The sequence below is a fragment of the Zalophus californianus genome, chromosome 16, assembly GCF_009762305.2.
Source record: "Zalophus californianus isolate mZalCal1 chromosome 16, mZalCal1.pri.v2, whole genome shotgun sequence".
In the NCBI taxonomy this organism is placed as follows: Eukaryota; Metazoa; Chordata; class Mammalia; order Carnivora; family Otariidae; genus Zalophus; species Zalophus californianus.
This window is the reverse complement of record NC_045610.1, coordinates 41,110,684-41,119,793: the sequence shown is the minus strand read 5'-3', so window position 1 is coordinate 41,119,793 and position 9,110 is coordinate 41,110,684. Positions and strand designations below refer to the sequence as shown.

The window sequence follows — 9,110 nt, the reverse complement described above, 5'->3', positions numbered from 1 at the left end:
GTCCGCCTCTCCCAAACCTATTCAGCCTGTGAGTGCTGAGCAGGCCTGAGTATGCTGTTGGGCCCCACCTGATGTCAGTCACGGGTGATTTGATGGTAAGGCCCACAACTCACTAGAAGCTCATGTGGAGCGTGGCTGGGTGCTAAGTCTGAGGCTGGGCTGACTCAGAGGAGGTTTACACAGGCCCTCACAGTCCTGCGGCCACTGCAGGCTAAGGGACGGAGGACAGGGACAGAGCCCTGCCTCCTCGACCCCCAGACCCTTTCCAAGTGGGACACACAGCTCCTGGGCCCCAGGGTCCAGTCACAGACCTTAAGCTCACATGGTTGGAAACAGCGTTCTTAGTAAATACCCCTCGCCTTCTCCGCAGCTGTCCCCTGTGTGGGAGACAAGCTGGGGGAGGAAGTGGTGGCCAGTGTCCTGCTGTTCAAGTCAAACATAGTGTTCATGGCAGGTAATCTTTTTAGAAGTTCCAGGCAGAGGGATCTGAGACTTTGACACTTAGACTTTTGGCGCTTTGATGGTAGAGCTGGCTGAGAAAAGACCATGGACCAAATAGGTAACTTACTGCTTCTCTTCCTTCTGAGCCCCGGCCCCTTTTTTTCCAGTCTTCCCCCACTGGTGCCAAGGCCATGGCGATAGTATGAGTTAGGCCTGAGAAGCTCCCCCACTGGCCTGTACGGAACTCCCAAATGTCAGGTCTTCCCTTGTGTTTGGAACACCATGACCTGAGGGTGGCCTTCCCTAGAGAACTGGCGGAAACCCAAGACCAGGAACCATTGGTCTGGCTGAGCAGTCCCTCTGATTGCTTGGGGCTGGCACACCTGTGGGCCTGTTGCCGCAGTTAATGGGGGAGGACAGGCTCTGCTTCACGTCCCTCAGACCCAGCCACCCCCCCACCTTCTGTGTGCGTCTAAGATCAGCCGCTCTCCTTTCTGCTGCCTCATGAAAGCCAACACTGTTCAGCTGCCCAGCCTCACCACAGCTGTGCCCAGCCAGCAGAGGGGAGACAGGACCGATGGCCCCAAGCCGTGGGACAAAGCCAGTCCTGATACACCAGCCCTGGCCCCAGGGAAGACTGAGCTGGGCACAGAAGGGTGAGAGAGACTGTACACGGCCAGGATTAACACGGTTTATTTCACGGTCAGTCTTACAAGTCACTGAGGTCGGGCAAAGCCAGGATAGTAACTTAAATCTCAAGCACTTTCATCCAGTGACAACCCGATTAGCAAGGCCCTGTTACTGAGCAGGGGGGCAGCAGAGGGCACCCCAGGAACCACAGCACATGTACCAATGTTAAAAACTCCTTCTCAGAGGCACCAGCTGGGACTTGGCCCTGACCAGGCAGGGGTCCACTCCGTTGGCTCTTGGTCCCCACCGACTAACCCCCTGGAGGGGAGGCACCAAGGACACAAGCTGGACTGGGCAGACGGTACTTTCTCTGGCTTCAGTCTCCTCATCCCCACAGCAGAGCGACACCGCCGGAAAGGTTGGCCAGCCCACCCCCTTCCTGGGGCGAGACCTGCAGCCAGCTGGGAGGCGGCTGTCCAATGTTCCCTAATCACAGTGTAAAGGAGGAGGGGACAGGCATTTAGGGCCAAAGGTGGGACGTAAAGCCCCTTTTGTACCCTGGTAAAAAGCCTCAGCCTACGTCATGGGGCTGCAATGATTAAGACTCGGGGTCAAAGCCCAGGGATTCCCCCACCCTCTCAAATCCACGGCCAGTTTCCTGCGGCCGCCGTGACCACCCTGTGGGGACGTGCAGCTCTGGGGCGTCTCCACCGCTGGCTGGCTCGGGGCAGGGGACCCGGGACAGGTGGCAGGGCTTGGGGTTGCGGCTGCGGCTTCGCTCTGGGTTCCTGAACAGCGCTCCCCACACCCCATCTTGTGGTGAAAGCTTGGGTGTTAGAGGGGATGAGGGAGGGCAGGAAAAGTTACAAGGTTTTAAAAAGTTACAGAAAGGTTAACTGAGTAAAAAAAAAAAAAAAAAAAACACCTTAAAGATCAGGCAGAAGGCATGCTTCCCTCTCCCCCGCCTTTTCCTTCCTAGGAGTGGGGGGCTGACACACTCAGATGATGGTGCAGGACTGCAAGGCGCCCCCCTTGCGGCTGCCGTGTGTGGGCACAGGTTTGCCCTTCCCGTAGTATCCCGTGAAGATGGCCCTGACCTCCAGCTTCTTGGCCAGGCTCAGCAGCCAACGCCCATTGCCCAAGGAGTAGAGTTTGCCCCGGCTGAGCTCACCCACCTCCTCGCCTCGGCTGCCCCCCTTCTCCTGCCGCACAATCTCCAGGAGGTCAATGCCCGTCTGCACGGGCTCCACGTCACCCGCGCAGCCGAGGGTGATGTGAGCCCGGCTCCCCCGGGGCAGGCTGTCGGAGGGGGACAGCTTGTCCACGTCATTTGGCCACAACGGCAGCTCCTGGTCGCTCAGCTCCACCCGGGCTCCCGTAGTTTTGGGCGTCACGAAGAGGGCGGTGACAGTCAGTGTGAAGGCCTTGCAGTAAGACTTCTTCACCACCTGCGGGGACAGAACAACAGCGCTAAGCCAGACGTGGTGGCCCCCAGAGCAGACTTGACCAAGGATGGGCCTAGCAGAGGTGAGCACCACTGAGCAGAACCCTCGGGTAAAAGGCGCACGTGGCCCTTGTCTCAGACGACATCCTTCCAGGGACACAGGTACAGGCTGACTTGAGAGTGGAGGTGCCAGAGGTGCCGGAGGACACAGGCGGTGCTGAAGGCCAGACCTGCCCAAGTCAGAGCCTGGTGCCCCACCTCCCGGCGGCCCTTAAACCTCTCTGCGTTGGCTCATTCCCCTGTTCTACAGGGATGATGCTGGAACCTACCTCAGGGCCCGGATTAAACGAGTGTCTGGGTGAAGATTCTAGAACAGTGACAGGCACGTGACAAGTGCTGTTGTCACTGCTACTCAGCTCATCCTGGTAAAAGCCACCCGAGTGCCCCAGGCAATATCCCAGAGGTCAGAAATAAATGCCTTGGATCAAAATCCGAGTGGATCAAAATCCGAACACCTTGGTTTACACCTGGTTCTAGCTGACTCTCAGACCATCTCTCCCAACCGACCATAAAGTGTCTCTTACTTGTGCTCACAGTCCCTTCCTGGTGCCTAACAGGTGCTTAATAAACACAGCCGAGTGCATGAATGGCTGAGCTGGTCTGGACGTTACCTATGCAGCCACACAGCTCTGTACGACAGCAAGCCCGACTGAAGACTGCAAGTGGGGAGACCAACGAACAATCAGTCAAACGGCTGCTGCGTTAACCGGGGCAGACAAGTGGGGGAGACGGGGTGGGGGTTGGAGGAAGTCCTCGCTGAGAAGGCCACCAGAGGCTGGAGAGCAGTGCGCAGCTGGGCCACATGCCTGTGGCTTAAGGACCGAGCATCAGAGGCTGCGGGCCCAAGAGAGTGGCTGAGTGGGAGGAGGGAAAAGCGTGGCACGCCGAAGCCAATAGCCCCACTATCCCTCAATGCGCCCTCCTCCAGGGCAAGGCCAGGCCTGGGGACCGGGACCTCCGAGCACCAGGCTCGCTGGGGGCTGGGGACACCTAACCTTTGGAACTCCACACAGGCTTAGAGGCCAGAGCGGGAGCCTGCTGCCGACCCATCAGTCGGCAGAAGGAAAAGGCACTGGTGGCCAGGCCTTGGGGGCGAGCACGCAGGCTGGTGGCAGTGCTGGGGGCGGGCGGGTAGAAGGGGCAGCTGACCTCTGTGTGACTAAGCCTGGGGAGGGGGCGAGCTGGAGCAGGAGATACCGTTTTTCCTGAGAGGCTGTCTGGCTTCTGGTCCCCGCCTTGAGCCGGTCCCCGTTTCCAGAAGACCCTGCCCTCTCCCCACCTCAGCTGGGTGTCCCGGGGGAGCACTCACATCCTGCTGGGCATACTCGTCTGCCCCCGCAGCCTTCCCGTAGTCACAGAACTTGGTTGTGCAGTGCAGCACGCCTGGGGGTCTCTTCCCAAAGTAGGTGACCAGTTCGATCTTCTCCCTGGGCTCATCCCCAGAGACAACTGCAGGGAGAGAGAAGCGGGCAGTCAGGGCAGGAGAGCAGGGGCCGCCCTAATACCCAACACCAAGACCATGGAGGCTCAGAGGGGAAAACGATGTCAAGTGTAAGTTCTTCAGCAATCCACCATAATCCACTCCTTCCTTAGTTGGTCAAACTAATAGCCGTGTCAGAGCTACGAAAAGGTGTCTAAATTCCCTGGTTTCAGGTTATGCAGATTTTTACATCTCTCTTCAGATTTGGAAAGCGACACCCTCGTAACCCAGGAATAGGCAGCATAGGCCAAGGGGCTCCCGGCCTTACCAGCTCCACATCTGGAAGAGGGAAGCAGGTCATGAAAAACGGGGTAGAAAAGCAAAAGAGTGTTGGAACTGTTGTATGATGGAAGGAGTCAGAGCATAAGTCCTTTGGCCTGGGGCACCTGATTGACCCTTTTCTGTCAATCACGTACCATTAGGGTGACCATACACCCATTTTCCCAGGACCAGCCGGGGAACTCTTAGCCGTGCCCCCTTTCACTCGGGCCTACCCGGACCAGAAGTTACCTGGTCACTGTAACATGTACCATGCAGGTCTGTTTGGTGGATAAGAGCCTATAAAGGGCCTAGAGTAGGAAGGGTCTTGGGATATAATGATATCATATGGTGAGACCTGGGGTATCTGTGATTTCAATTTCCAGACTCCAGGCCTTAGGGCTCGTTTCAGAGTCACTAGATCTGTTGTATTTACTCCCAGAGTTGAGTCCCTGCAAGGATGTCCGTCACCCTCCACAGGGGAGGGAGAGCTGTGCTCTGAGAAAAGGCCCGTGTCCTAGGCAGGAAAGGGCGGCAGTTTTTAGTGGTAAAAGCAACTTCAAGAGGCAGAGCAGCTCTAACCAGGAGCCCTGCCTGTAGGGTGCTTTTCTGCTAAGCAATTCCAGGTGTAGGGCTCACACCTGGACAACATCACTGCGGGCGTCACCGTTCCCTGGTTTCCCAGCGTTCCAGCTTTAGGAGCCAAGAAGAGACCTCTGAGCACATATCCAGGCACAGATTTTGCCCCCGAGACAACACAGAAATATGGGTGGGGATATTTCAAGGAGGAAGATAATCTAAAATTTGGGGACACCAGAAATGGGTTAATGGGACAGAGTAGTGGGTGACAGATCCCTAAGAGGCCACTATAGGAAAATGAAGGCCTCCCTTATCCCAAACCTACCCTTCCCCGGAGCAAACAGCCCTTGCCAGGAGAGGTCCCACCCAATATGGGGAGGCCCCTGCTAGGGCTGACAGAGTCCAGGGCTCTCACCACGGCTCTGGGCAAATCCCACATCCCTCCTGGGCGTTTTCCCCTCCACAAGAGGAGGGACCTGCACTGGGTGTGTGGGTGTGTGGCTGTTCTCTGGAGCTGCCAGAAGCCACAGGAGGTGCACTGGGCAGCCCGAGACCTGGGAACCATACCCAGTCAAGTCACAGTAGTCTTAGTTGTGATTTTTTTGCACCTTAGGATTCCATGGAATTTTTTTTTTTAGGTTATTTTATTATTTATTTATTTAGCGGGGGGGAGGGGGGCAGAGGGAGAGGAGAGAAAGAATCTTAAGCAGGCTCCAATGCGGGCTTGATCTCATGATCCTGAGATCATGACCTGAGCCAAAATCAAGAGTCGGTCGCTTAACTGAGCCACCCAGGCGCCCCTTCCTTCTTTAGTGATCTCTCCACCCAACATGGGGCTGGGATTCATGACCCTGAAATCAAGAGTCACAGGCTCTACCCACTGAGCCAGCCGGGCGCCCCTCCATGGAATATTTTACTTCAGAAAGATGCCTCTACAGCTAAACACAAGGTAGAAACATCGAATCAGGTTCTCCCTCTCAGGTGGTAGGAAATGTGGACATGCTTCCCGTGGTGCGGGAATTTGTCCCTCCCCCCATCCAAGGACAGGGCCAGTGGTCTCCATCCAGGGGGGCAGGGAGGAGGGGGCGCAGTGAGAGAGGGGTCCTTGGGAAGCAGCTCTCCCCATGACCTACCGCGCCTCCGCCTCCACCCCTGCGGCCCCCCTCGGCCCCCGTGCTGGGAGGGCAGCGGCAGTCCCAGGTGCTCGGCACTGCGCGCCCAGCAAGGGAGGCTTCGGAAGGCCCCCGCCTGCCACCTACAGTGTCGCAGCTCCTTCTTGAAGGCCTTGTGGTTGCTCAGCTCCTCCAGGAAGGCCTGGCCGGCTTTGCGGAGGCTCTCGGAACTCTTCTTGGTCAGGAACCAGCCAAAGTAGAGCGGCAGGAAGTCCTTCTCCAGCGCCGGCTTCAGCTTCTTGAGCTCGTCGGCCGACAGCTGCCACTGGTTCTTCTCCTTGAGCTGGGCGCAGTCCAGCCGCCACGCCGTCTTGGGCTCCACCAGCACCACCTGATACTGGTACTGGTCGGCCAATTCAAAGAGCTGCTCCAGCCGCTCCCGCTCGTGGTTGGTGTCATCCAGCACCAGGACGCGCACGTCCCGGCGGCAGTAGGCAGCCAGGTCCTCGTCCAGCCGCTTGTACTCCTCAGAGAAGTCTCCTCGGCCCCCGGGGGTAATCTTGTAGGCGTCGGCAGACACCATCTTGGTGCCGTCCCGGTACCTGTCCACGATGACCCGCGCCAGGGTGGACTTGCCGCTCCCGGGCAGGCCGCGCAGGATGAAGAGGGTCTTGCACTCCTGCAGCGTGGCCACGGTCTCCTCATCCTGCAGGAAAGGAAACTGCAGCTCAGGCTTGTCCTTGGCCCCTGAGGAGGACATTTTGCGGAAGAAGATCTTGGGCAGGAACGTGTGGCTCTTCCGGGAGAAGCTTCTGTTCTGTGAGGAGGGCAAGAGCAGATGTCAGCCGGCTCGCTCGAGGCCACCCCGCCTCCCCGCCCCCCTCGGCCTCGCCCCCTTGACTCTGGCCTCGTTCTCCTCGGGCCTCCCAGCCCTGAGTTATAAGCACCCCCGGTGCAGGGGGCACCTTCCCAAGCCCAGGACTGGACCTTCTCCTCCTCCGGCCCGGGTAGCCGCCAGCTTGTGGTGGAGGAGGAGGGACGGGAGAGCTTGTCTGAGCGTTCCTAAGCTCCTAATTCCCGCTGGTCAGAGCTGAGGCTTCAAGGATCCCCCACTGCTGCCGCCTCTCAACGGGGAAGAGTGCTGGAAGCGCAGGCCCGTGCTTCTGGCGCGGACCCTAACTTTATATTCCTGGCACCTATTAAGGATGACCTCTTTGGAGGTGGGGCTGCTCTGTCTGGGCGAAGCCACAGCTGCCCGGGCTCTGGGTGCGCAGAGGAGGCTGGGGTTGGAGAAGGGTTACCCAAAGACTGCCTTCCCTCCCCCCACAAGGGCGGCAACAGATAATACTCTCTTGTCTGGGATGGGGGGGGGACAATGGTCCCACAGAAGGGCTGGTGGGGGGCAGGGCAGGAGAGCGCCGGACAAAGGGCCTCATTCACCACGCCTGCCGCCTCCTCCTCTGCCCCTCGGCCCCCCACAAAGTCGTGGTCTTTGTGCCTGCCCCAGGACTGGGCGTCCCAGGGCACCTGCGTCCGGGGTCCAGCTCTGCCCCCCACTTTGCTGTGCGTCAGCAGCACCTCTCTGAGCCACTTGTCTTCCCGCCTGCTAAAAGCCACAAGTGACACCACCTGTTGCTGTAAGCGGTCTCCTCTGAAGCGGCTCCACCTCCCGGCGGCACCCCGAGCGCGGCGCGGCCACGGGCTCTTCTCAGAGAAGGCCCTCGGGCGGGAGCAGGCGACGAATGCCCGCCCCGCACTAGCCCCGGCCCACACTCGGCGCCACGAGCTCCCGCGACGCCCGACCCCACGCTCCTCCAGCGGCCGTGCCCGCTCCCCAACTCGGCCCGGGTCTCCCCTACCTCAGGCTGCACCCCACGGCCCAGCAAGCCAGAGCTCAACTCCGGAACCTCGGGTCCTCATTTGCATGCCACGTCCTCCCGAAAATCCGCCCGAACTCCCGTTTTCCGTCAGGGTGCTTCCCCGGCCCGCCCCCGCCCCTCCCGCCTGTCCGCGCCCGCTCACCATGATGAGGGGGGCGCCGCCGTGGCCGCCTTGGCAGGCACTAGCTCTCCGAGGCCGCCCGCCTGCGCGGAGGGACACGGAGCCCAGCGGTCGCGCGTCCCCGCGCTGGGCCGCCTTAGATAGCCCGGGGGCGGAGCGCGCGCGGCGGGCCGGGGGCGGGGCGGGGCCTCTCCGCGCAGGCGCGGCGAATCGAAACCCGAAACTATTTCTGCGCGGAGAGGAAGTGGTCGCGCGTCCCGCCCCGGCCGGCTGCGGCGCACGTGTACCCTGGAGAGGTCCCGGGGAACTCTAGACAGAGGGAGGCAGTCACCTTTCCCCGGCCCCGGGCCGGGGTTGGGTTGAGGCCAGGGAGGCAGGGTCATGCAAATGCAAGGTCAGATCCGGTCTTTATTTAAAATTGTGATATTGTATCTCTCGTGGGGGTTTTGCAGTGTGTGTGTGTGTGTTTTACAACATTACATTAACATACTGTATGTTGCTTAGTGAGTTTCATGGCGCCCTGTGAAATACGGCATCTGAAATGCCTCACTTGCCTCACATTAGTCGGGGTCTGGTCCTAGCTGGCCTAACTTCAGCCCTAACCTTTCCAAGGACCATCCAAGAGATGGAACCAGGATGGCCATAGCCGGGGGACAGATGAATAATGTAGTGAAATCCTAGCTCATCCTCTGAGGCAGCTGTTCAGCTGCCACCTCCTCTGCGAAGGCACCGAAAACTCGGTCGGATTTCGGAGAGCTTCCCGTGTACCAAGTGCTGTGCTGAGCACTCATAGAAGCCTGACGCCAACCCCGGAGGCAGATACCCGTTCTACGGAGGAGGAAACCAGCTCCCGGAGCCTGATTTACTTGACTGTACCGCCTGCAGGTGGCGCAGGTGGAGTCCAGCCGCCCCTCCTCCTGGGGACTGCTCCCTGTTCTCGGGCAGGAACTCTCTTCCTCTGGGCTCCTCGAGCACAATGCCCCTATCAATGCCAGCGTTCACTTCATCGTGCCTGCCAGGCCTCGGCGTGACCCATCATCACTTCTCCCGTCAAGCCTCCCACAGTGCTGTGACCATAGCAGGCACTGAGCAAGATGAACCCACG

At 59.4% G+C, this 9,110-nt stretch overlaps 1 protein-coding gene across 4 annotated transcripts; it reads right to left on the bottom strand.

The window, feature by feature from the left end:
* Window positions 1-1,112: 1,112 nt before the first annotated feature.
* LOC113939250 (2',3'-cyclic nucleotide 3' phosphodiesterase) lies at window positions 1,113-8,160 on the bottom strand. 4 transcript variants are annotated; one of them, XM_027625010.2, is made up of 4 exons: window positions 8,027-8,160; window positions 6,152-6,821; window positions 3,885-4,024; window positions 1,113-2,519 (listed from the first exon to the last, which is right to left on the bottom strand). In XM_027625010.2, the coding sequence occupies exons 1-4, from the start codon at window positions 8,027-8,029 to the stop codon at window positions 2,070-2,072; spliced, it is 1,263 nt and encodes a 420-aa protein (XP_027480811.1). In that variant the 5' UTR covers window positions 8,030-8,160; the 3' UTR covers window positions 1,113-2,069. The 4 variants fall into 4 exon arrangements, with proteins under 4 accessions (XP_027480811.1, XP_027480813.1, XP_027480814.1 ...); XM_027625012.2 differs by lacking the exon at window positions 8,027-8,160 and adding an exon at window positions 7,864-7,975; XM_027625013.2 differs by lacking the exon at window positions 8,027-8,160 and adding an exon at window positions 7,634-7,781.
* Window positions 8,161-9,110: the final 950 nt, after the last annotated feature.

Excerpts from the sequence above, each read along its gene's own strand:
- LOC113939250 (XM_027625010.2), bottom strand. Across the intron at positions 4,025-6,151 it reads CAAGAAGGAGCTGCGACACT|TTGTCTCTGGGGATGAGCCC; the intron begins GTAGGTGGCAGG and ends CTCTCCCTGCAG. Across the intron at positions 2,520-3,884 it reads ACGAGTATGCCCAGCAGGAT|GTGGTGAAGAAGTCTTACTG; the intron begins GTGAGTGCTCCC and ends CTGTCCCCGCAG.